The 27,197-nt window shown below is 42.1% G+C and overlaps 1 protein-coding gene across 3 annotated transcripts in view; it reads left to right on the top strand.

Annotated features, from left to right (window-relative positions):
* nav2a (neuron navigator 2a) overlaps positions 1–27,197 on the top strand; it is a 121,550-nt gene that overhangs the window by 53,010 nt on the left and 41,343 nt on the right. For all 3 annotated transcript variants that reach the window (XM_067570785.1, XM_067570862.1, XM_067570926.1), the window contains exons 8-12: positions 4,210–5,485; positions 7,126–7,235; positions 7,355–7,463; positions 8,449–8,862; positions 15,785–15,907. In XM_067570785.1, the coding sequence (XP_067426886.1) occupies positions 4,210–5,485; positions 7,126–7,235; positions 7,355–7,463; positions 8,449–8,862; positions 15,785–15,907 (2,032 nt within the window). The remainder of the gene's footprint in view (positions 1–4,209; positions 5,486–7,125; positions 7,236–7,354; positions 7,464–8,448; positions 8,863–15,784; positions 15,908–27,197) is intronic.

Below are 27,197 nucleotides of genomic sequence, written 5' to 3' on the forward strand. Positions count from 1 at the left end.
AGTTTGATTAGTAAAAGTAATGGGATTGTCGTAGTTATAGTTGTTGCCAGGATATTGGCAAACAAATTAGACAACACCTGACACTGATTTCAAATGTTGTTTTTTTTTACCAAGTTGTCATTATACATCTGATAATGTCTGTCTGATATTACTATAAGTTTTTTTTTCTCAATAACATAGTGAGATTTACATGCTACACATTATGTTCTACATGCATGTTTTGAAATATTGTTGCCGCAGGTTCAAATGGTTAGAGAGACACCTGCAGCTTCTATTGTTTGGCCAGATCTGTTCTGTGTCAATGGCTGTGACACCAGAACGGAGTCACGTCACCGCACTGTAAGGAAACCGACCTGAATCTTCTCTTCTGCTCTGTGTTAACACAAGGTGACAGAGTCCGGGTGACACAGAGCAGAGAGACAGAGACAGCAATGGGCACCTCCCGGTTGTGTCTTGTGTGTTTATGCATGTGCACGCTTTTTGTTTGCCCATGCATTTCTGCGTGTGTGTGTGTGTGTATGTGTGTGTTTGTGTGTGTGTGTGTGTGTGTTTGTGGCTGTTGTCCTTGCAGAATGAATAGCCTTCTGATGAGCTGTAGCGTCACTGTTTGAGTGTATTCATGTGGAGAAACTTTAAAAAGTTTCGCTCTCCGCACAAAAGCCGGCTGTCCCTCTCACTTTTGGGAGCACAATGACTGAGGAGGGAGAGAGAGAGAGCGAGAGAGAGCAGGCTTCTGAAATCGGAACATGATGAGTAAGCAAACACCTGCAGCCTCAAACTGCGTGCCTGTCCACGTTCAGTAACTTCTGCAAAAAATTATAAACTAAATGTACATGAAGGTGTCAGTAAATGAAATAAAGCTGACCAATCAGGGGGAAAAAAACTGTTCTCACAAGGCTCTCTCTGTGCAGCACGTGTGAAACCTTGGGGTTTTAAAGCACAAACATGTTTTCAGCCTTGCTATATGTGAGTGACTTGTGTGTAAGTAGGGCATTTTCAGGTCAGCAATTTGGTCACTGACTGACTGAGAGGGTTTAGCTTAATGTCTTGTGACCAGTGCGACCATGAGAGGGGTTGGAGGGCTTGTGATGTCTAAACAGTGTCAGCCGACGTTACCTCTAATGCATTTACTGCTTGTTTTTTTGTGCGCAAATGTGGTCACAGTGCTCCGATGAGTGCGTCTGCTCTGGTCCTGCTCCGGTCCTGCAACTGTATTGAGGGTAAAGCGTTTGAAGTTGCTGAGCAGAACAAACATCCCCCTCCCCTACCTCCCTCCCACAGACATGTACACACACAGAGAGAGAGAGAAGAGTGTTGACACTTGTGTGAAATTACATGGTTTTGCTCAGTTTTAGATGGGTATTAACACACAGGGAACACACGCAGAGACACATGAGTGTGACGATCCGTGAAAAGAGCTTTGGGTCCACTCCGCCTGATTTCCCCAAATGCCTTGATGTTATCAGGAGGCTGTGAGAGAGGAGAGGGCAGCTGGAGCGACCCTCAGACACACTCAGAGGGTGAGACAGGTTTTTTATGGCAGACAGGAAGTGGTGTGGTGGTCTGTAATCCTTTTCCTCTACTATCATTTTCTGCTCTTTATTTTAATCTCTAATGACTGCTGTAATTAAGCAGTTGAGTCGTAAACACTGAAATTCTTTCAACATGTTTCCTCAAGCAGACAGCTCAACCAGCGCAGTGAATGAGGGGCAATGAGGAGTTTAATTTCAGGATTTGGCCCCAAGGCTACACAAGGGTCTTTAGGTCAGTGACCCGTTCTTAGGGCAAGTTAAAAGTATTCTTTGTTTATTTTCAAAGGAAAAGTGATTCCTGCATTTTGTGCTGATAATGAAAAGTTTGTGAAAACTTGTGAGCTTCCTTGCATCAAGTTTCCTGAACTTACAATAAAGTGTATTTCCTTTTAAAATAAGAACCTTTCTCAGCTTGAGGAAGAAATAGCGGAAAAGTGCAAACACAGCTTTAATGTGACATCTAGATTTCATTAATTTGTGATTTAATTATGTTATTTATGTGTTTGAAGTGTTGAACCTTGTCTGGAAACTAACATTCTAGTAGCTTTTGATTCTGAAAGCGAGTTTATGATGCAACAATGTCTAAGCCCATCACTCTAGTGTCACTTTTGACCCCAGGCACGTTGAAGATTGACCACCTTCTCTCACCCATGGCAGCCTAACTGGAGCGTGTCAGTCCAGGTCACCGGGTCCAGCCATGACAACCAGCAGCTGTCCCCAGTGTCCAGGGCCTCTCCATGTCCTGCCTTTCTTCTCCTGTCCCTTTCTGACCCGTAATCCAAGCCGACCCCGTTCACGGACAGCACACATCGTCCCGCTGGCCCCCATCAAAGCTTCAGTTACATCCCAAACCTGTAGTCCCAGTTCCCCTTTTTTTCTCTCTGCCTGCTCCATAATCACAGCAGGTCCCCCTCTCATTCAGTCGTCTCCAATAGGAAGCCAGCTATTAGCAACCTGACCCACTTTCCCAATCGCTAACTGCTAGCACGGCTAATTGGGCCCTAATCACTTCCTAATGGCTCCATTGTTTCAGGCTGCTCTCGCTAAATGCTAAACAGGGGAGAAAGGAGAGGCGGTAAGGGGGTGCCTATTTCCAATTAGGGCATGAAAGGCGCTGAAAAATGAAATAAAGTGGAGAAACAGATGAGAAAGGGGTAAACAAGTGGGTTGAGTGTTTAATATTCTGCATAAATGCTGACTTAATGAGACAATATGAATAACATATGAATATGGAATTTAACGCTGCTAGCATGAGTTAGAAGAAACTTTACTAATAACTTAATGGACTCTGTGAGTTATATGATCATTTTTCAGTGTGCACTATTAAAATATCAAAAAATGATTCTATAAGCACCGTCTTAAGTCATTTTTGTCGATTATTGAGATGTGACAGTCTTATTTGTTTTGAAAAAAATGAAACAAAATGAGAAAATTAAACATTTTTCTAATACAAATCAGCTTGTTTCAAGACTTTTCTAAAATCAGATATCATTTGTCTTTATTCTAGTGCGGTAAGCTGCCTTATTCTGTCTTATTTCAAGATACAGACACCTGTTTTAAGAAAACAAGAAAAGGACTTAATAATTATCAAAAAATAACGTCATAAGATGAAGATTTTAGTGCAGTGTGATGTATTAAGACACTAAACTCCTATTGGTCTGAGGGGATTACAGTTACACGAGAAGGCACAAGATAGCAGCAGTGACTTCAAATATAAGTATTTGAGTGTGTGCGTGTGCATGTTTTGGGTGTGTGTGTGTGTGTGTTGTGTGTACAGAGAGAGGTGTGTGTGTTTCAACGGAACTGTTATGATTCATTCCAACCAATACTCCCTTCACAGGCCCTCTCTCTCACTGGCCGTTGGTGTTTGAATATTCAAATGTTACTGGTCTGAACTCTCTGCTTCTGGTAGCTCAGCTTTGTACACACACACACACACACACTGACAACCTCAGCAGCAGCCCTCAGGATACTTTATTTCTCTCAGTGAGGACAGTGAGTTACACCAGGAATTTCCAGCTTTTCTCCTCTTGCTCCTTCAGTTCTTGGTAAGTTGAGATGCTGCTGAGTCACTTGTTGCAGATTTACCAAAACATTTTTTTTTTCTTGGGTGATAATTCTGCAACTGTGGTTTAGAGGAGCATGTTTACACAAGAAACACTAGTAACTCTGAGGCTTTCTGTTCTGTTCATCTCCAGGTTAAATTGTTTTTCCCCTGCTTATGAATTTACAAGGATCTGAGTACATGTAACCAGATGTAACCAAACAATGTTTCTTTGTAAAGCAGAGGGACGCTGACCAAAAGCAGCCCATATAAGTCCAAGCCTTATAAGTGCAGCAGTGCTGCTCCTTGACTCAGCCTGCTTGGCAAGACTTTAAAGCACTTGAGCCTGCTCCTCATTGTTTTTATAAACAGTTTGTGATGGGCTCCATTCATTGTTAGTGCTAAGGGGTTTTTAACAGTTTTGGTGGTTAGCTCTAAGGAAAGTAATGGCACATTTGGCTATATCAACACAGACCACCTCCAGGCCCTTATAAGGCCACTTTGTGTGGGGTCAAAGAAGACTCAGCATCTGGTTTCTCTTCTCTCCCCCAGATCCTCCCTCTGCGTGACTTTTCCTCCTAATCTGTACCTTCCTATCTTATTGTTTATTGAAATGTCTCTTTTCTGATGCAGATTCCTCAGAGGGCATGACCTCACAGCCTTCGTTGATGACTGAGCATGCTCCGTCATCTGCGGTGACCGTCAGCTCCTCCACCAGCATCCCTGCCGCTACCTCCGCCCTGATTCCTTCGTCATCCTTGTCCTCATCATCATCATCATCATCCTCCTCCACAGCCATTCCCCAGCCCAACAGCAACGGCAAGCCCTGGAGGAGTAAGTCAATGAGCTCCAAGCACACCTCCTCTCCGTCTCCCTCCTCCACCAGCAGCCCCTCGTCTGCCATGCAGTCCGCAAAGCAGGAGAAGGACACCGCTTGTAAGGCGACAACCGAAGCTCCTCCTAAGGTTGTCGCTCAGAAGTCGATGCTGGAGAAGCTTAAGCTCTTCAACAGTAAAGGAAGCTCCAAATCTTCCACCTCCTCCAACGGAGTGGGGGCTCAGACTGACAGTGCTGCACCAGCCAAGCAGTTAGTAGCGGGGCAGGTGGAGAGAGCCGAGACCGGCTCTAACACCGACCCCCTGGAGGACGACGATGGCAATGTACGCCCGGGAATGAACGGGACTAGCAATGGGACCGCCTATGGAGCAGCTCCCTCAGCAGGTACTACTGTTGCCACAACAGCCAGCAGCCCCAAAATTGCCCTGAGGGGCATCGCCCAGCGCACTTTCAGCAGAGCTCTGACTGCCAAGAAGGGCTCTGTCAAAGGCCCTGAGAAAGACAAGGACAAAGAGAGGGGGAAGGAGAAGGAGAAGGAGAAAGAGAAGGAGAAAGGGAAGGAGGCGGGTAAACGAATCTCCGTCCCCGACAGGGCAGAACTCAGGGGGGAGGAGCCTAAGGAGGAAGTAGCACCTGTTGCTGCAGACACAGACAGCTCAAACAAAAGGACCTCTAAAATTGCCAGCTTCATTCCCAAGGGGGGTAAAGTGGCCAAAAAGGAGAGTTCCACCCCTGCACACAGCGGAATACCAAAGCCAGGAGGCAAAGCCCCGGGAGTCGGGGGGAAAGCCTCCTCAGTGGGGACGAAGGAGGCCGGGGAGAGGCCTCGGAGCATGCGGTTAGGAGGGGGTCTCGCTATGCACCGCGGTCCTCTGGACAGAGACAGGGACAGCAGACACTCCAGCTCGACCTCCAGCCTGGCCTCCACAGAGGGGAAGAGCAGCGCCGCCCCCGTGGCGGGGGGAGGCACTACACAGAGCACAGCCAGCAACACGGTCAGCGTGCAGCTACCTCAGACTCAACAGCACCACAGCCACCCCAACACAGCCACCGTCGCACCTTTCATGTACAGGTGAGATCATACAGACTGGGGTGGGAACACCTGTTACAGCATCAGGACTTAGTTTCATAAAATACTAAATAATTGTGACTAAATGAGCATCAAACAGAGCTCAAAATAGTTGAGTCTCCTGTTAACTTTAATGATAAAATATGTCAATTCTTAAAAAGAGAAGGGGAAACATACTGAAGAGGACAAGAGACAAACAAAAGATCAAGGAAATAATGGGGACACTTCTACCCCACCATCTTGAATACATCTGGAACATTAAGATCCACATCAAATATAAAAAGCCAAATTAAATGCAGTACAAAGTAAGATAAAAACTAAAAATGAATTGCGGTTTCCAGAGTCATTAAACCATTGCACATTACACATCTTACCCAAAATAGTCTTACACTCAGCACATTTTTCAGAATTGGTAATGTTAGTGACTACTATTTGTTTACTGCAGCATATTTGTTCATTCATATACTTCATAACAGTTCTGGGTAAGCTATTCTTGACACTCTAAGCTTTTAAATAACTACAAATTGGTGTGTAACACGTGTACTATGTGACCAGGATTGGAAAGTCAAAGTTCATGAAAACGTCATCACGCGTTTGATGTTTGATTTTTATGACAGCATCTGAAAACTTAAAAAAAAATCTGAATCCATCACTTTGAGAAAGCTCGCCCATCTGTGAACCGTTAACCAGGAATGTCACATCTGTGTTTGTTCGAGCGTGTTTGCATGTGCGTATTGTCTGCATGTGTGTGCACATGTATCTGGGCGAGTATGTGTGGATGTTGTGTGCCTCTGACCTCTGTCCTGGTCCCAGTGTGATAAGGAAAGAGGTTCCTCTCGCTCTCAATAAGGTCCTTTCTGTCAGCCAGTCATTAGCCTCCTGACAATTCCTGCACTGCTGCCCTTTCCTCCCCCTGTACATGCTGACCTGTAGCTAACCAGCCCACCTCCCCAATACACCCCCATCCTCAGTACTCAGAAACTTCCTTTTTTGCTGTATGCCTGTCAGATACCATTATCACTAGGATTATACCACCTCCTCCTGTCAGAAAGATATGTTTGACAGCAAATAAAAGTTCAAAGTTGTTAAAAAAATGACGTTTTCTTTAACTTGCTAAGGCCTGATAAACTAAAATAATGGATACCAGCTAAAAGAATTGTTAGAACATGTAAATAAAGTTTTCACCAATGTTAAGTCAGTTGCCCAGAAGTTAGAAAAAGCAGTTTAGATGTTGTAATTATTTGTAGAGCAGTGTACCAGGCAGTCTAGTGGTTTTGACAGGCTCACACTCAGAGAGAGTGTATAGTAGTCAACAAGGACAAAGTCTGGTATCAGGCAAAGACCAAAGGCTGCATATAACCCCAGGCATTCAAACGTCATCGTCTCAAAAAGCTACCAGCCAGTGCAGCGGGTGAACTGTATTGATTTATCCTTCAAAGACAAACTTTACTGGCATTTGGGGCTTAGCAGCCATTCATATTGGACCCTGGTCACAAGACTTGAAACACAGCAGATTTAATTCTTAATCAGGGTTATCCCTGTTCCGTGACAATTTGCTGAATATTAGGTTCCCGCTAAATGGGCAATAATTCAGAATCGATGATTTCCTCCCTTTGATCCTTTGTACAATTTGTTTTTCTCAGATCCCACACAGACGGCGAGGGAACAGTGAACACTGAGACCGGCTCAGGAGGAAGAGGTGGAGACGTTTCCTTCACCAAGACCAGCCAGACCTCCATCGAGGACCTTTCAGGTGGGTGATCGCTTCACACTAGTGCAGTCTGTCTTTGTTCGGAGTTGATGTATTATGTGTTATTGTGCTGGTAAATCTTTCTGAGCTTGGTTTTGTTTTTGTTTTCTTGTCTCACTCAGGTGAAGACCCAGAGACGAGGAGGTTGCGGACTGTCAAAAACATTGCAGACCTGCGGCAGAATCTGGAGGAGACCATGTCCAGCCTGCGAGGAACTCAGGTCACACACAGGTAAAAAAAAAAATCTACACACAAAGTAACAAGTTACTTTTAAAAGTGTTTTTTTTAACCTATCAAGTCAGCTCTGTTCATAAGGCAGCCTTGGAAAACAAAACTCTACTGTTTGGGGATCATCAAAGTGTAGCGCCGTACAATGGCTGCTACGGCTGAATGGTAAACAGGCTAAATCAGGCTAACTGCTGGGGATTTGAGTCAGTGACTGAACTGCCTCATGGTCAGCAGACTGTGTCCGTCTAGGTTTACAGGTATTACCTCTTTTTTTTTTCTTCTTATTGCTGTCTCATCCTTCTTTTGAGGGATCTTTTGCTTTGATCACAGGGCATGTCTTTCATGTCGTCTTTGATTCAGGTTTAGCTCTAATCTCGTTCCCTCCCACAGAATTTTGACCTCTGCTCTGGCCTTGCGTCTCAGTGCTGACCCAGCTGTCCACATTTAGTTTAGGCTCCATTGTAAGCTTGATATGCCCTGTTTTTTCTTTTTTTTTTAGGCCATGAGAAAGGATCTCTTATCCGACATACAGTATTTAACGGAAATCTGTTAAATAATGATGGTGCCTTGAGCCAAGGGACTCTGGTTTTGGTGATGATCCAAATGTGTTATCTCCACTCTTAGACAAATGCAGTCATTGGAGATAACTTTTTTATCTGTACTGTAACTGAAACTGAAACTGCAGGTAGAGATTTAATTAGAATTCATTAAGCCACCATTGCATATATTATTTATTTTTCATTACTGCATTTATTATTATTGTAATTATTTTATTAAGCTTCATTTATTCAGGAAATCAGTAACATCAAGATCTCTATTTCAAGAGAACCTTGAGAACAGATCAGCACCAGAAGGAGGAGGTTTTGCTCTTCAAGCATCTCTTAGTTATAATAATTGAAGAAAAACTTAAATTTACATTGATATCTCACATTATGTATGTAATGTGTAATCTCATTTCTCTCTGTCTCCTTCTGCTCTTCCTTCTCAGCACCTTGGAAACAACCTTCGATGGCAGCGTCACCACAGATATCAGCAGTAGCGGTGGCGGCAGCAACAGCAGCGGAGGAAGTCGAAGCATCCTCAGCCTGACCTCTACACGCCCCTCCCTGTCGTCATGGCGACTGGGCCAGTCCAGCCCTCGCCTGCAAGCTGGCGATGCCCCCTCTCTGGGGAACAGTTACAGCGGCCGGGTGGCTGGTGGCCAGGGAGGGCGCTACTTGTACCCCGGGCACCTCCGACGGCAGCTGGCTGGCAGGGGCGGAGCCCTCTGCAGCGTCGACCTCGGGGATCGAGCCGGCGAGGACATCGACCTCGATGGGATCGCCATGGAGGTCACCGGATACATGAGCGACGGAGACGTGCTGAGCAAGAACGCTGCACGCAATGATGATGTCACCAGCGGGTGAGTGGACTATGCTGATGGAGGTTTTTTAAATGTTCTAAACAGGTTTTGAAGTCTTTACTGCTGAAACAAATATTCAATTAAACAATTAGTGTATTGATAGAAAGTTAATTGACAACACTGTGATAATTGATTATCATTTCTCAAGCAACAATATGAAACATTTGCAGGTTTTAGTTTCTCAAATGTGAACATTTTCTGCTTCAGTCTGTTTTATATCATTTCTACATTGAATATCTTTGTGCTTTCGACTATTTGACAGACAAAACAATCAATTTGAAGCCTCTGAGAACTTGTGTGGGATTTTTATTATTTTATAGACTAAATAATGAATCAGTTAATAAAAAAAACACAAATCAACAAATGAAATAGAATTTAGAGAACAAAGAGAGTGACTGATTAAACTTCATAATTTCAGCTCTGTTGAGATAATTGATAAGTTGCTAACTTGATCCACTGTGTCTGAGTAAGCAAGTTAACACAGCAGCTGATTCTGTGTTCATAGGCATCAGGAACCTGGTGGTGGCAGGCTGATATACAATACTTCTAGGATTAATCTGTATTTACAATTTCTGCCAGTGGAAATGATCATCTATTTATGTTGACATCCCTTGGTAGGCGAGCCAAAAATCAAACACTGACTATAAATATCCCCTGTAACTCTTTCTCTTAAATCTAAGCCTCTAAAATGTGTCGCATATAATTTATTGTTGTCTTTGAGACTTATACACAATTTCAGAAATGACTTATTTCAACTGAGGAATCTTTTCAGTTGCTTAGTATGTTGCAGTAATATACTGTATCACTACTATTATGGGATCCTCAATTGATGGTGGGAATATGGTATTGTGGTTGATCATAACATGAGAAATGATCATTAAAAAACTGAATTAAGTGCTTAGGAAAAAGAAGGGAAGGAAATGAAAAAAAGCACAACACTATAATTTCCATGTGATTGATGTGACCATGTAGGCTGTGTGTTTTCTCAAATGCGAGCTCGCCAGAAGGGGGCAGTAGTGTTCCTTCTTCACTGTTCCTCTGATCCGAGTATCAAGACAAATATCTCACAGTTCAGCCTCAGTAGTATGAGCAACATTTATTCTGTATAGCTTAGATCCCACAAGTATCCCGTCTCTCTGTCTGCAGACACTGATATGCTGATAACCTGTTTATTTGCTCCCTCAAAGCCAGTGTCCGTGTTGTAACAGGCCCCTCGCATACCTTGGCCGTCGCACTGTGCAATTTAAACCTCTGCTGTCATCATCATTTATCAGATGAAGCTGTAAAATGTGCCAACTCGCCTTCAGATGGCATCGAAAAGCTTAAGACAGAGACCAGGGTCTGGTAATAGAGCAGCTACAGGGATTAGGTTAAGTCACAATGAATGTAAGTGTATCAAAGATTCTACGCGCTCAGCCAAGCAAGATGATAAAAAGAAAAAAAAAAAACAACAACCCACATCTTTTAAAATTGGTGGTTCACATTAATTCCTTTGGCCCCCATGGATTTGCACTGATTCACCAGCCCTGAGGCAGCTGTGGAAGTCGAGGGAGCTAAGTGCTCTTGAAGTACTTGATATGTCTGAGGCTGTAGCCGAGCAGACAAAGGCCAAACCACAGCCACATCTGGACAGGTGAGCAGGTGAGCAGAGCCATTCGCTTGCTCCAAATACTTGATATCCAGCGAGCTGGGTCAAACCTGTGAGGAAAGCAAGCCTAAATAAAAGGACTTTGTTGCAGTTATTGATTTTAGTTGTTAAAATTACATTATTGATTGTTCAGTCCATTAAATGTTAGAAAAATACAGAAAATCCCCTCGAAATCTCAAAGTGACACCTTCAAATTCCTTCTTTTGTCAGACCAAAAATATTTACAATGATATAAAATGGAAAAAATTAGCAAATCTTCACATTTGAGACACTGGAACCTGTTCATTTTTTGTATTTTTGCTTGATAAACGATTACGCTGTTGGTCTCCGAAATCTATTACACTAGAATGTGGAGCTCTTATAGTAGCCTACTGTCAGAGTGAAGCTTGATATATTAACTGTGTGTGTGTGACACTTATAGTACATGTTCGGTGTGTGTATGTGATGCTCTCAGCCATTAAAACCCAAGGGATGATGTGATGGATGGCTGGCAAAATGAGCTTTTATTCAAATGGAAGCGGGTTAGACTTCTTGTGTTTTGGGGGGGTAGAAAGCTTCAGAGCCATGACGTGTGCGTGTTTAGATGTGTTTGTGTATATGTGAGGCAGTGTGTGTGTGAGTGTGTGTGTGGGTATATGCATATGGGTGTGCGTGTGGTGGGCGGAGTCGCCCTGTGGGTTAACCATTTAAAATAGACACAGACAGATGACCTCCCCCTCTTCTCTACATCCTCAGGCCATTTAGAGGTTAGCTCCATCACAAGCCTGTTAGCATCAACTAACTGGTTCTTCCACACAGAGGTGGGATGTTTACTCAGAGAGGAGCTGTTGGCATTTGGATTACAGCAGTTAAGTCTCGCACTGCAACTCTATTCTCTCTGTCAATTAAAGTGTCATTTCACCCAAACCATAAAAAAGTATATTATCTCATGCAGATAGTTCTGGTTTTATTTGTCCAGGTTTTTAGATGTCTTCTGCTTCCACCACATTACAGTGGAAGGGAACAGTGGAGTTGCATTTGTGCTGCTCAAACCATTAAAAATGACATTCAAAAGAATTCCACAGCCACACCTTTCTCTAAACACAATGTCCCTGTTAATCTGAATAATCCACAGACCTTAGTGTGGATTATAGTAGTTCCCAGGTACAGATAGAGAGCAGTTTCAGTGCCGTTATAACCAAAAATTCAAATCAATTAATCTTGGCTGGAGGTAGAACAAACAGACATTTCAACACATGAAACCAAAACTACCTGCAGAGCAACTAATTGTAAGTAAATAAGTAAATAATAATGTGTGTGAACTGATCCTTCAACTCCCAGAATGACATACTGTACAATTGCAAATTAAATAGTAAAGTAACAGAGTAAATTTTCTTTTAGACATTTCTAGTGCTGGAACAATTAGTCAGCTGATTAGTTGATCATCATTTCTTTTTATAATTGATTGTCATTTATCAGGCAAAATGGCAAATATTCACTGTTTTCAGCCTCTCAGATGTGAGGGTTTGCTGTTTTCTCTGTTCTTTGTCATTGTAAATTGAATATTTTTGGGTTTCTGGCTGTTTGTAGGACAAAACAGACTTCATCGACTGCTGTAGGAAATTATAATGCATTTTTTTGACCATTTTCAGACATTTTATAACCTAAAAAATGAATCAATGACCCAAAAAAACAACAGGGAGACTAATCAATAATGAAAACAATCATTAGTTGCCACCCTACCATTTCAAACTCTATGACCAGCTCAGCCTTTATCTGTCTTGATAGTTCATTTATTTAGAGTCCTACAACACAGACAACATGACTGATGACACCACATATAGTTTCTGCAAAGGTTTCCTTCAATCTCCAACCCCCCCCTCTCTCTCTTTCCTTTCGGCTTTTCTGGCCCATTGAGACAAGAACCCCCCCCCCCCCCCCCCTTTCCCAACCTCCTGAGCTCGGGGGTATGTTGCCTGATCAATCCCTCTGCCTTCCCCCTTCCCTCACTCTCTCTACCCCCCCCCCTCCTGCCCCATCCCTCCTCCACCCTTCGCAGACAAACCCAACCTCCAGCCAGGAGGGAAAAAGCATGTGGAACTGAGGAGAGAAGCCGCATACCAACACAGAGCTCACACACTCACACGCATTCAGGCTAACACATGGACACATAATCTATACTGATACCGTACATTAGTGTGATATCACCATGATCCAGTCTGCTTTCACCTGGTGATGTTATTCAAATAACCGCAGATCTTAGATCTCAGACCTGATAACAGACAGTAGCCAGGTGGTTTGAAAAGGGACACCTTTGCTTTGGAGATTTTTATCAACAGGGATCAACCCTCATCTGGACTTGTTTATTTTGCTTTGGACTAACTGTGTTACCATGTTTGAGGCAGAAAGGTACGTTTGAGCATTTTTAACCGCCAATATAAATCAGAAGCTCTAGAGGCGATTGTTTGGGGGGTTTTTTTTTTTCCAGAGCGTGAGATTTTGTGAATTTTCTTCTGTCAGTACCACAGCACATGCATTCTTAGTGAGTCAAATATCTCCGCAGTTTGATTTACACAAGGACTTTTTCTTCTGTTACTTGCACGGCTATGTAAACTCAACCTGGCTGCTCCGTTTCAGCCCATAAACTGTCTTGTTTGGGCACGTTTCTCCTGCTGCAGAAGGTTACAGGTTAACAGGCATCTGAAACAGGAGGAAAGGGAGGCTCAGTCACTCATTACTGTTGACGAAGAATTGTATGTGTGTGTGTGTGTGTGTGTGTGTGTGTGTGTGTGCGCGCGTGCACGCGTAAATGCCTTGGAATCTTCAAGGTGACTTTGCTATGAGATGATGGATGTTTTCTATAAAGGCGAGCTAACGCCCCTCATTCTCAATCTTCCTACATTGTCTTTTGTCTCTCTTGTTATTGAAAAATCTGCTACACATCAAGTCTTACATCAGTGAAGAAAAAGTGGATTCGTCTGACATTTAGTAGCGCACGGATCACTTGATTTAACTTCGATGGGAGTATAAACACGGGCGTAGGAAGTATTAAAAATGTGGGTGGGACAGTCTAACGGGGGGTCTGGATGCCCTCCCGAAGAAAAAGTTTTAACAGTGTTATTTCCTGTATTCTGGTGCATTTTAACAGGTGCTTTGATACTTTTATCTGGCTCCAATAGCATGAGAAAAAATTATGGGTACATTTTGTAATTTCATCCAGAGGAAGTGGTTGGCTCCAGATCACACATTTGAAGATATTAAAAAGCTAAAAAAGTGCAGAAATTGATTTGCTGACTAATTCAGAGCCACATTTAATAATAACCACTCATTGTGTGTTTAAACTTCGTTATGCTTGCTTGAAACTGTAGTTTCTATTAAATGCATTTCTTTAATGTTGTCAAATCAATGAGTAAAGTGGAGAAGACAGCTGTAGTCAAAGTGTCCCTCATGCATTCTGCAATAAACTACATTCATCCTCCAGTCATTTCTACTGTTGTGAATAATCACCAGGATCTGAGGCCTATTTAACATTATTAGTGCTGCAGCAATTAGTTAATAAATTAGTTGATTAACAGTTTTGATAATCAGTTAATCATCAAAGTATTTTAACAAGAACAAACAATCGCTACACCTTGGATTCTGGGAACTTGTGATGGGCTTTTCCCCCCTTTTTTGACATTTTATGCAGTAAATAAATTATGCACTGCACTAGTGTATAACGTTTTATGTTTTTTTTTATCGTCATCCATTGCTGCAGTTCACTTCAGCTCTACAGTATTTCTTTGCCTCTTTTAGTTTTTTCATTGTTTAGGTTTTCCAGACTGCAAACTCATCAACCTCATTTCCAGCCGCAGCAGGCATCTGTTTTCAGAAAACAAGCTCCAATAAACCGAATGTACTCTACCTGCCCAGCACCGAGCGGCTGACTGAAACTTAGCAGCTAGCTGCGGAACATAGCGGAACATTTAGTAGTTAAGAGCCAAACCAAACCAGCTAGTTAAAATGACATTCATTAGTGTCGTTTTGATGTTCATTAGAGGGACAGAAATATGACTCCAAACTGATATCAGCCTGTTTTATAAATGACCACAAAACTCAACTAATTAAGCTATAAAATCAGGGATAGATTAACTGATAATTATTAGTTGCAACCTTAAACCTAATATAGGCTTCAGCTTGTTCAGCGCCTGAAGAAGTTTCCTCACTGCGGAGCCACTTTTGGTTGTTTCTGTCCTGCGGCTCATATGCTAATTCTGTTTGACTTCTGGTCATACAAAGGAACACTGTACTGTGTGTGTATACTGTACATGTATGTATAAATGTGTGTTTTTGTGTGTGTGTGTATGTGTGTGTGGGTTCCCTCTCCTTGAGATCCACATCGAGATAACACAGAGAGTGTTTTAGTGGTCGAAATCTGGCCGGGCTTATTTTTTTTACTCACTTAACTGCAAAAACAGAATCATCACAGTCCCACACAGAAAGCATTCAGCAACCGAACGGTCCAGCCTCGACTTTAAATCAGCAAACATTTCATTAAATTACACCTGGGTTAAATGAGTCAATATTTAGTTCCATTAGGAATCCACTCAATGGGTAAATATTTGGGGAATTAGTTGGTGTTGTTTTAGTTTGAATGGGAATGTTTGTGTAAGTGTTCAGGGCATCAGCTTCAGACTGTAACTGCTGCTAACGGTCAGCCTCTGACTCCAACAACCAATAAATCAAGCCCCTTCAAATGTAATTTTCCGTTATGAAATGAAGTGAATGCCCTACTTATCCAGCAGTTACATATACAGTATCTTTTCAGCTGCTCTTAACATTAAGCCGTGCAGTCAATCATAATATCCAAGCCCAGAGTAGATGATGGACTCTGTCTCAGTGATGAATGGTGATATCCTTCCTGTAGGAGCAAAGAATAGACTCATCCTCTGTCTAGTCAGCTACCAATGCTTTTACAGACTGCTGTTGTTTACCACCGGCCACATCAGAGAAATGTGTCTTCAGTCAGATAGTTTAGTGTCTTCAGTGTTTGGGGGCGGGAGGCTCTTTGCCAACCGTTTAGCCCTGATTGATGAGGACTTTGCCTCAGCCGGAAAACTAGATGGATGTGGGCTCCTACTGCTCTATATACAACAAAAGCAGCTCTGAGAAGAAGAACAGAGTGTGTTAACTCTGGCCAAAGTCTTAGAGCAAAGTGTGGTACTGCACTATGTCATCCTCTATGAGCCCTTTAATTGTACGTCTTAGAGCTGCTGTATGGTGCCGGTATCTGATGTCTTTTGTTGTGTTTTGCAGCTACATGACTGATGGAGGTTTGGGTCTGTACACACGGCGCCTGAACCGCCTGCCCGACAGCATGTCTTCCGTTCGAGAGACGCTCCATCGAAACACGTCATCGGGACAGGGTGATGCTGACAGGTAAGAAAAATCTTAAAAGGGAAATTCCACCCACTTCCTCTCTTATACTGGGAGATGATCAGTGTGTGGAGTAATGCTGGGATTGCAGTTGACTTGCAAACTTGGCTTGGTTTGTCTACTTCTACTGATTACCTACATTTCCCAGAAAACTTCACACACATCTTATTCAATGTGCTGATCTTAATGTCAGCAGATCAGCACATTGGGAATTTCGGCGTATAAATTTATTATGAAGGTTTGTGGTCTGTAGATAAGATGTTATCATACTGTTGATGGAGGAGATAGTGTTGCAGGCATTTGAATACACTGTTGAACCCTCTTAAGTTGTCATGGACTTTGATTGCAATACTTGTGAATGAAATGTCCTCTCCATGGGGTTTTAAATGGAGCGTTTAGACATATAGATGGGAAAATAATTGTTTTAAAACATAAAAAAAGGTTTCATATCGCAGAAATGAGCATAATGCAGACACACAAGCTATTGACAGAATATGTCAAAATTTTGGAAAATACAGTTATTCCCTTTTCCTGCCAAGAGTGAGATGAGAAAATTGATACCACTCTGTTTGTTAAATATAGGGCTGTAGCCAGCAGCTGATTAGCTTAGCTTAGCATGAAGACTGGAAACAGGGGGAAATAGCCAGCCTGGCTCTTTCCAAAGGTGACAAAATCTGCCCTCTAGCACCCCTAAAGCTCACTAACTAGCGTCTTATCTCTTGTTTTGTTTTATATGTACAAAAAGCTGACTCCCTGAAGTCGCCCCTAGTTGCTTAGCAACCTCATGGTAACAGTAAGAGTTAAAAAAGTCACGTCTCCCGGGCCAAGAAATAGTCTGGAACATAACCCCTGTTAATTAGTGAACCTTTGGGGTGCTAAGAGGGGGATTTTGTTACTTTTAGACAGTTAGGCTAGCTGTTCCCCCCTGTTTTCAGTCTTTATGCTAAGCTAAGCTAACAGTCCCCTAGCTCTATAGCGTCATATGTTATCAATCTTCTCGTCTAAATCTCAAGTCAAATACTTTAAACAAACATATCATATCACATATCAATATTACGCAACTTTAGGGTGTATTAATCTTTTCAGTCTTACAATCCCCATTTCTCTCTTCATATAATAATTAAACTACCATATGCGAATGTGCTATCTATGAAACTCTTTCCCTCTTGACCCAACTGGTCAAGGCAGATGGCCGCCCACCTAAAGCCCGGTTGTGCTTGAGGTTTCTTCCCGATAAAGGGGAGTTTTTCCTTGCCGCTTTCGCCAAGTGCTTGCTCATGGGGGAATGTTTGGGTCTCCAAAAATTACAGAGTACGGTTTAGACCTGCTCTATGTGAAAAGTGCCTAACTTCTGTTGTGATTTAGCGCTATATAAATAAAATTGACTTGACTTGAAAAATTGACTTGAGACCAAGCAACTGAGCTTTGTGCAATAAACCACACTGCTGTCGTGCAAATGCATCCTGAAAGTTGGGGAATTGCAGCGAGACACAAGTATTTCTGTGGGTGTTATCAGGATATACTGTATAAGCCACAGCATGTAGTAAAGTGAGAAGATTGACTTGGTATTTGTCTTACTGTGGGACTTTCTGGATCGCCTCGTGTCAGTGTGAGTGATTCAGTGTGACGCTGCGGTCTTTGTCCTGTCACAGAGATGGAGAGGGATTTAGTTCCTGGCTAATTGACAGACGGAAATGGATGAAGGCCGAGTTGAGCCCCACCGTGTCGTGAAGGAGAAGGATAGGGGGGGAGAAAACAGAGACGGCAGAGGGGGGAGGGAATAGACTCGATATGAAGACGGGCTGCGGAACGAGTACACAGTTGGTGGTTGGAGAAATAAATGAGGGATGAACTGGGTGAGACAAAGACTTAGCACAGAAATGTAGGTGGAATTAAGAATGAATATCTTTCAATTTAAGTCCAACTATCATCAGCATGTGACCTTTTATTAATAAAAAAAAAACTTATGTTTTGTGTTCTTTAAAGAGTAGAAATATTAACATTTTTAAACAAAAACTTCATAATTAATTCAGTCTTAAACAGACGTGTCACACAGACAGAAACAGGCTGCTTTGCCTCATTTCGAGTGCTTCAAGCAGCCTTTTCAGCAAATCCTCAGGTGTGGCTAATTTCCTGTCTTCCAGACTTTTGACCTCTGCCCTCTCGTTGCCTTTTACCCTGCATGCACACACACACACACACACACACACACACACACACAAACACTCCTTCACATTAAACTGCTCCAGCCCTCAGGTGGGGTTTAACACAAACTGTCCCACTGCTCACCTTTCATCTCTCACCCCTTCGCAAGACGCCGTCTCTCCTCTTATTTTCCTCCAACTTGTTTTGATTAGAGACCGTAGTGAGAAGAAGAAATTCGAAAGCAATTAAACGATAAAAGTTGGGGATTTCTCTTGTTTTCTTTTTTCCATTTGATTTCACACTTTCATGTTTCTCTGTGAGGTTTTAATCGACCGAGCGGGCAGATGTTACGTTCCTGCAGAAACCACTCATTTCTTCTTTAAAGATCTTCAAACGAGTTCATTAATCGCTTTTATAAGATTAGAGAGAAGGGCAAGGAGAGAGTTCTAAAATGATGAGGGGATGAGGTGACTCCCCCTCCTTCCCGCAATCACACCTCCTCACCCCTGAAGGAATGTCTGATAAATGTGCTTACTGGTTTTAGTTTGGGATTAATTAGGAGAGTTGGGGAAGTGGCTGATAAAAATTCATTAGCATAATAAACGGAAACCAGTCGAGCTGGAGGCTAGAGGAGGGCGATGTGTTTTTCTGTTGTAAAAGATGAGGCTAATTTAATACATGAGAGGGGGGTTAATGGTGCGGTTTGGGCAGGTGAAGGAGGCTGCATGTTTTCATCAACATATGTGGTTTGTGAGTGTCTCAGTTGTGAGCTTAGAGCTTAGATGTGTGTGTGCTTGATATTTGCTCTCTGGGTGTGTGACCTGCTATGGTTTTAATTGCCTTTTTTTTTTTAACGTCCTCTGTTATGATGAGGCCGAGCCTCTCTGAACAGACGGGGATGTGGGGGTGGGGAAAGGTGTCGGGTGTTACCGAAGCATTGGGGCAAAAGCCCTGTGACCCCTGGACGAGGAGGTCGCGAGCTTCAAAGGGTCGGGGTTCACAGGGAGGAGCGTTCAAAAAACCTTTAAGCCTTCACGCTAAAACCCTCGAGATCAGACCGAACCTGGACTAATGAGGAGCGTAAAGGATGCAACTAGAAAAACATATTATGAATAATATGAAACCATTCAAAGTACATATCATCCCATCAGCTGGCCTGGTGAATGATGTGACAGCTAATACTGATCAGTGCTGCTGATCTGCAGCGCCTGTGCAAAAACTAGTTTTACCGACTGTCAGATATATGTAAAGCAGTGGTTGAAAGCCGCCAGAGGGTCACTGAGACATGGGACAACTGGACCGACTGGGCTGAGCAAATAGACAGAGACAAAAGAGACAGAAACAGTGTGTGTGAGTGTGTGTGAGCATGCTTATCCCTGTCATTTATCTCTACCGCTGGAGAAAGAGGAAGCAATCTATAACGGTCTGTCTTCTGATTTGAATTCTCTTTGTTAAAGCAGACAAAGGAGAGGTCTTTGTGGTTTGAAACCGCTGTAGCGGTGAGTGTTAGAGACACCCCCCAACCCCCCTCACCCCTTTCCTTCATGCTGAGGCGTTGAAGATATAATTTCTCTATCCGAAATGAGAATGTGGCACAAAGAAGAGAGAGCAGGGCGCCACACAAATCACTCACAGTGTGAGGCTGATGACTGATCTTTTCACATGAAAAGGTATATAAATCAGCATAATGAGGTGGCAGGGTGGTTGAAGGATCATTTTACTTTCTCCTGTCCTCTATGTCCTCCTGCTGTCTGCACACAGTCAATATCGGCAGTATCATGGACTCAATTTATGCCCTCAGAGGAAACTAATGACATTCATGTGGAATATGAAAAAGAAAAAACAGATAGAGATCATCCATTACAGAAACATAATGTCTTCAATCTTGTTTGCTTACTTTGAGATGATGATGATAATTAAGACACCAACTCAAAGACCAAATCACATGAATGCTACATAAAAAGGTTTTTAAACTCATGATAACAAGCACTGTTACGCAGGTTAGTCATTGCAGTGTCAGGTAAATGCCAATTAGCTTCGTTATCAAGAGTTCTTACAATAATCATCTTGATGTGAGAGCTTTTAAATCAACCTGAGACAACTAAAAGAGCTCCGAACAAAAAAAATCTGCTGTAGCTGAATGGTAGGTGCAACTGAATTACTTAATGTCAATAAACATCCTTGACAACACATAATATGCAAAAGGCAGACGCTACATAGTCAAGGCGGAAAAGTGGTTACAAGCTGATATAACCGACAGGAATGACAGGTTTTTTGTTACCCTTTACAACTGCTGTTCTACTGGCATCATGTCATGTCTCTTTGTATATCAGCATGTTCCACTTGACAGATAGACCTCCTATCAGCAGGTGCCTTTTAAAACTCTTAAGCTGCTATCACTCATTCTAATACCCTTCATTGTCCTTCTCTTTATATTATAATTGTAGATTTAAGGCCTTTTGTGAAGTACTTTGAATTTCCCTACTGTTTGAAAGGTGCTGCATAAATAAACTCGCAATATGTTGCCTTTGAGATACTAAACCTTGAACCGCAAGCCTTTTAAGTCCGTGTTCAGACGTTATACTGCATGTACAAAACTTTATTTATTTCACTGATGATCTGCCAAAAAAACACTGGGTGAACCTGGTTTAGCTTTTACCACAACGCAATGCAATGGCATCTGGTACTGCGCTGTGTCGGGCCAATCAAATACATGCAAGCCCACATTCCTGGTGGATAACCGTAATGTGAATTGTTTAATTCTGCTGTTAACCTCTTCTTTGTTGAGACAGAAGATAAAATGATTGCTTTACAGAGCTGTAAAATCTGCTCTCATAGTAAGCTATGATAAACTTCTGTATTTTGGTGTCTGATAAAATAATCGATCTATTTTTCAAACCAGCATTTCCAGATTGTATTTCATCCTTGTACCCGTACCTGAAACAAAATGTCCCCGCTTTTACAGCTGCTTACACACTGAAATACTCCCTAAAGTAGTTGTGTTTCCTCCATTATCAACTTGTGCAATAGACAATGTAGCTTCAAGGCAGAGACTTTGCATGACAGGATTCTAATTACTCAAACTACTTGAGTTTCCAGAGTAATTGTCTCAGCTCTAGTGTATAATACTTGTAACTGGTGTGTCGGCTAACCTTAGATGACCCTTGTTAGTCACTTAAAAGTGAAAGGATATGGCCGGCAATTGTCTATATTCTTCTTATTGTCAACAAATCTCATGTGCAAATCCAAACCAACAATTAATTGATCATACTTACAAGTAATGTGTGTGTATCCAAAGTCTGATATATCTTATTCCTCTGTGCCGTAGAGCTCCGTCGTTGTCCAAAAGCTATTAAAAATGTGTCATAGAACCAAACTGTAACAATGGGTGACATGCTTCTTATGTCAAATCGCCAGCCTTATCCGTTAAAGTCCATTTCTCATTAAGTGTTTACATTACTATGATACATGTTCACATTATTTTGTCTGCCCCCATAAAGTGGAATCACTGTTTAACTGTACGTATGATGGATGTTGATAATACTTCAAATGATCTTTGATAAGGGTTCATTGTCTGAAGCGCGGTCTGTCTGCACATATTCTATAGTCTTCTTTCTCTCTCTCAGGAGGGCTTTAATCCCACCTGCAACAGAACTGAAGTTGTATACCACATGGGCATACACACACATATATTACAGGCACGCTCACTATAACACACACATGCCCCTAATCCCCCAGTATGTCATCTCTCCTGTCTGGACTTGACCAAGTTCCCTGTTGGCCTCAGGTATAGGAAGAGAGAGGTTCACCCTCCTTTATCAACTCTCTCCTAAGCTACCAGCAACACCTGGCACTCCACCTGTCTCCCCCCTCTCTACCTGTCTGTCTCTCTGTCTGCCCTCTCCAACCCCCACCTCCACCTGCTCCCCTTGTTCAGCAGAGTGAATGTTGTGGTTTGGCCCCAGGCTCTCACTGTAATAATAATCGCTGGATTGGTCTCCTCCCCTCCTTCTTTTCCTGTCGTTTCATGAACCAGCGATCCTGTTCCCTGTAGGACCAGGAGGCCATTTGTATGATAATCACAGACACACAGCTTCATGTACACCCCCCCCAAAAATAAAACCCTACACTTGCACTTGTACCTGGTCCTGGTTGGTCCTTTCCTGCTTGGAAATAGCAACAACCTGTCAAGACTGATCAGCTGCTGTTTCAAGATTTCTCTCCAACACTAACCCTGATCAGCAATGTGTGTGTGTGTGTGTGTGTCCCAGTCTGGTGTGTGTGGTGCGTTGGGCCGTGGCTCCACTCTGGAATGCCAGGAGTGTTTGGTTAATGATGGCAGAAGGGAGCAGGGTGAGTCAGTGTTGGGTTACCAGGATCAGTGGCACCAGGGCAAATGAAGACCTTACCTAAGCTATCTATGGTTCCCAGAATGTGCAGTGTGCATACTTTTTTTTTTTTTCTAATACCTTTGCATAATGATACAGGAAAACTTTCAGTGTTTTTGTGTGTGTCCTCAGGCACCTTGCTGCAGCCTTGTAAAACATAAAATTCATAAAAGTTTATAAGCTAACAAGGATGTGTTTTCATCTAGATTACTTATCCTTTTTTCTCTTTTGATTCAGTTTGCTACAATTAAGAAATTGTTATAAAAAAAATATGTAGTTTAATATTCCCCACCAGTGTTAAGCAAGTTAAAAATTGTAATCAATTACTGATTAAAATAGTAAGTAAAGTAATTAGTAAAGAAGCCTCAGTGACTCCATTAATCCCAGTAAGGCAGCGACCTCGCTGACCCCCAAGTGTAAATGTAAGGGAGCCTTACTGGGATTAGTAATTGTAGTGTAATTACTGAATTTCAAATTGTAATACCTTATCACTACTCATTACTGAAAAACTGCCAAAAAACTGGTTCCCACACATCGTAAAATCTTGGCATAGCGTTTTGTATCCACGATGCTATTAAAATCAACACAAACGCTGCTTCTAAGCAACAAGACTACATAACCTGTACAAGATGAGACTATATAACCTCAACGCTCATTGTCTGGTTTAATGAGAAAATTGAATCATCCTCATATTTCATTACCTCAGACTGCTCAGTAGCTCGCTTTTAAGGGTGCAGCCACATCAAGAGTGTAATTGCCTCTCATATTGTGGAAAAAAAAAAAACTAGAGATGATGTAGGGTTTTATAACAATGTTTTCAGGGCTTAAATGGATGGACAGTAGCTTTCCATTTGCTTGTTTTCGCCGCAGGCTGGTCATCTCAAACTTGAGTTCCAGCCAAAAAAGCTATCATGTTGATAACAGACCGTGATAATCCATCTACATTAAACTGAGCCTCATTCATCCTGGTGATAAGCTGTCAGCCCTGTTCCTTTTGTACTAGTTTGAGCATCAATGAATCACAAACTGTATGTTCAAGTCGAAGCGAAAAGTAAGAAACTGAACTTTATAAATGTTGCTGTAAAAATGCAGGAGGTGATAAGAAAAATAATTGCAGTGACGTCTTTGAGTCATTGTAGATTGACGTAAGTTACCTCAAAATTTTGTTCTTGTCATGAAAAGGGAAAAAAAGGTAAGATTTTTAGAAATATATTTATCAACCTCACATTCAGTGAGAGTATGTTAAACATTTGGTCTGAGATATGAACAGCCACTCCTATCCTTTGTCTCCTTATCTTCTGCATTCACTCACTTATATTCATAACACACTTTATGCAACCAAATACTTTTCCACAGATATCCAGACTCTCACACAGCCTTTGACTCCCCTAGCATACTAAATGCTGTAAATGCCTCCCAGCCATGGTCATGCTGAAAGCAGCGTTCTGCTGCAGCGTCCCAGAGGTGTGTGTATGTGTGTGTGTGTTTCTAATGAAGCCAGACTGGTGAGGCGTCTGAGAGCAGTCTGAGGCAGTATGACCCACGGTTCTCTCCAAGACGTGGACGTTCAATACAGGCTGTCAGGTCAAATATGTTCCCAAGTTAATCATACTCCTAAACACCCACATACCGCAGCTGCTGCAGAACGCCGTTCCACCTACACTGCAAACTTTTTAAGTGAGAAAATTAGCCAGTGCTATGAGATCATTCTTCCCGATACAAATCAACAAGAAGTGTAATTTTTCATTTTTTATTGCAGCATTTTTCTGGTCACACCAGCATTTTAAAAAGGCTAAATTTAGTGGCGAAATCAATCCATTCCATTGGAATCACCTCAATCTGCGAATTTGCTCACAAAGGCAGAGTAAATCTGCCCAAATCTTTTTTACATTGAGTTCAACTTTGGTGAACTTTGAGATGCAAATTCATGCCCTTGACCAATAGCAAGCAGTCTTGACAGTGCTGATTTTTGAAGGAACAGAGAGCCGGAGAGGCCAAAATGGAGGGAAATGTCGTAGCTTATTAGCTGCACCATCAATTTTTATTGAACCCTCCTCTGTCGAAGTATAAAATGCTCCACAAAGGACGAATGGTTTGCAGACCGTTACAGTAAGAGTCAGGGGTCAGTGGTCCTAATACGTCTGTGTAAATTTATTCTTCCATTAGCGACAGAGCTAACAAAGCTTGTTATAACTGACGGTTAGCTTAGCAAGTTTTTCGCTAATTGGTAGAGCTTTTTCCACACATCGATAACTTACAACAGTAACATTTTTGAATGAAATAATGTACAATCCTTAGAATAAAATCCTACAGAAAATCTTTTAAACACGTTGATTTGTATTTAAACAAGATTGGAATAATCCTAAAGGTTTTGTTTAAAGAAATTAACAGTTTTCGGACCCAATATGAGGTAAACTTGCGTTCGATTTTTTGCTTTTGCAGTGTAACAACAGGGAATGTGCTGCCTGATTGCATGTAGGAGGAGTTGACATTAAGTAGGGTCAAGGGTCTTGCTTTATATTAAAAAAAAAAAAAAAAAAAGGAGAAAGAAAGGGGGGGGAGAAATTTTGAGGGTTTTTTTTTATGAGAAGAGGGAAACACAGACAGAATCCTAAGAGGAATGATGTTTTAGTTGCCATAGATACTGTATCAGCAGACCATCTTTCCTCCCTCTGGGCTTTTAACAGGCACACCTGCCTCACCCCAGGATACACACACACACACACACACACACACACACACACACACACACACACACACACACACACACACACACACACATACATACACAAACACACACACACACTGATGAGGGTGGGGCTCTCATTCAGGTAAATAAGGCTTTTTCTTCCACACGTTCTATTTTTTGCATCAAACTTTGCAGCTCTAACATTAGTTCTCTCTTGATCTTTATACTCAGTCTACCAACATATTATTTACTTAAGCTTGTTTCCAGGCATTTTTGTCCCAGTTTCTTTGCTTTATTACTCAGCTGAAAGTAGTGAGGTGCACCAATGACCCACAGAGAGAAAAAGCTTTATATATGACAAAAAACTACAGACCGGATTCGAAAGCTGGACGTTTTGATTGCAAAGTATATGAGCCTCAGCCAACCGAGCCACCGCACCAGCAGTTTTTGAAGGGAAACACAGAGGTCAGAGGCTCAGCCCCATGTCTCTTGGTCCAGTCTGGAATCTGAACCAGGCAGCCAGGAGGAAACAGTAGATGGAGAAAGTAGAGCAAAAGAGCAGAACATGTTGGACTTAAATTCATCTACAGAGAGTGGTTTGTGGAACGCTCAGCACAGGGTAAGTTTTAATCTGCCCTGACTGATATTTTCCGTGAGGTTGGGTGCGGGTGGTAAGTCGGAGAGTCAGCAGGTTCGTGCAGGTTGCAGCTTTAAAGTAACAGGATAAAGTTGATTATCCTCGTTTCACCATGTGAGCTGCAGGAAAGGCTCGGGGACAGAAGTCTGCAAGAGGTTTTATGTCACGGACTCTGAAATGTAACAGGCTGCAGACTAACATATTGCTAGAATTTTGTTCCTATCCACCCCAAATGGGATCATTCTCATGGGAATATTTCTTGATTTTAATTGATGATTTTAACCTGTTAACAACCACTTTTCATAGTCCAACAAGTGGAAACAGTCAAGGTATCTTGTGCATCAATTTACTCACATTCCCACAAAATTCAATCTGATTTATTAGGTATCTTTGGAAACTGTGGGACCTCCTCAGAGAGTTTAAAGTAAAGTTCTGTTTGTTGGAGCTACTGTAGGTTTTGAGGTTAAAGAGGTTGATAATAAGCTAAATAATTGTCAGTAGTTTCCATCATTAATTGTTATTGTATTGTTAACGATAGAAGAGTCAACTACGTTTTGTGTTTCCCTAAAAATACCGGTGGTGGTTTCTTTTACACCAACAATAATAAACTTTTATTTAATGCACATTTTTGAACAGTTAATTAAGTTCAGAAAGAGAAGCAACGAAGAGCATCTGTGGAAAAACAGAGCAGAGAAAAGTGGCTCAACGTTAAAAGAGGAAACTCCTGAAAATGTTTTATTTCCTAAAAGTGGATCATCGTCCGTCATCTGGAGACACTTTTAAAGCAGATTTCAAACCAGATGAGCATAAAAGGACACATTTGGGGAAAAAAATTGCTTTTATGTTATATTGCATGCACCCCAACATAACTGCTAAGTATTTATTGTTTGACCCTCAGGGGTCCCCACAATCACTATGGACCACAGGTGTAGAGGCAAGCGTTACAGCCTTGTGTTTCATTCTAGCACTGAGGTGACAATAAGTTGGTTTGTATGCGCTGTGTGTTTAAGTAGTTTGTCTCCACGCACGTGTGAAATTCCCTATGTTTGCCTCAATAGTCATTTAAATCTCACTTGCATGCGGCGCGGTGGAATCGTGCGTGTGCTCGGCGATGTGTGTCACATGTGTGAAGAGTTTAGTGTGTTTTCACTGCGGATCCGGGTCAGTCGGTCGGATATAAGGGAGTGTGTATTTACACATCAAACAGAGAGAGAAAGAGACCAGTCAAAGGAAATCTGTGTGTAAGAGAAGCAGCCAGAGGGATCTAACTGCTTTGATAAATTCTCTGAGTGCAGATAGCAAATGTTTTCCCAAAGCAGGAGACAATAGGACCAGACATGGGAGAGAGAGAGGCAGAAGAGAGAGAGAGAGAGAGAGACATTCCTCAGTGTGTTGTCCAGTTCAGTCCTGTCATTTCTCGTCAACGCAGGGACA

Source organism: Thunnus thynnus, chromosome 1 (assembly GCF_963924715.1).
Source record: "Thunnus thynnus chromosome 1, fThuThy2.1, whole genome shotgun sequence".
Taxonomy (NCBI): domain Eukaryota; kingdom Metazoa; phylum Chordata; class Actinopteri; order Scombriformes; family Scombridae; genus Thunnus; species Thunnus thynnus.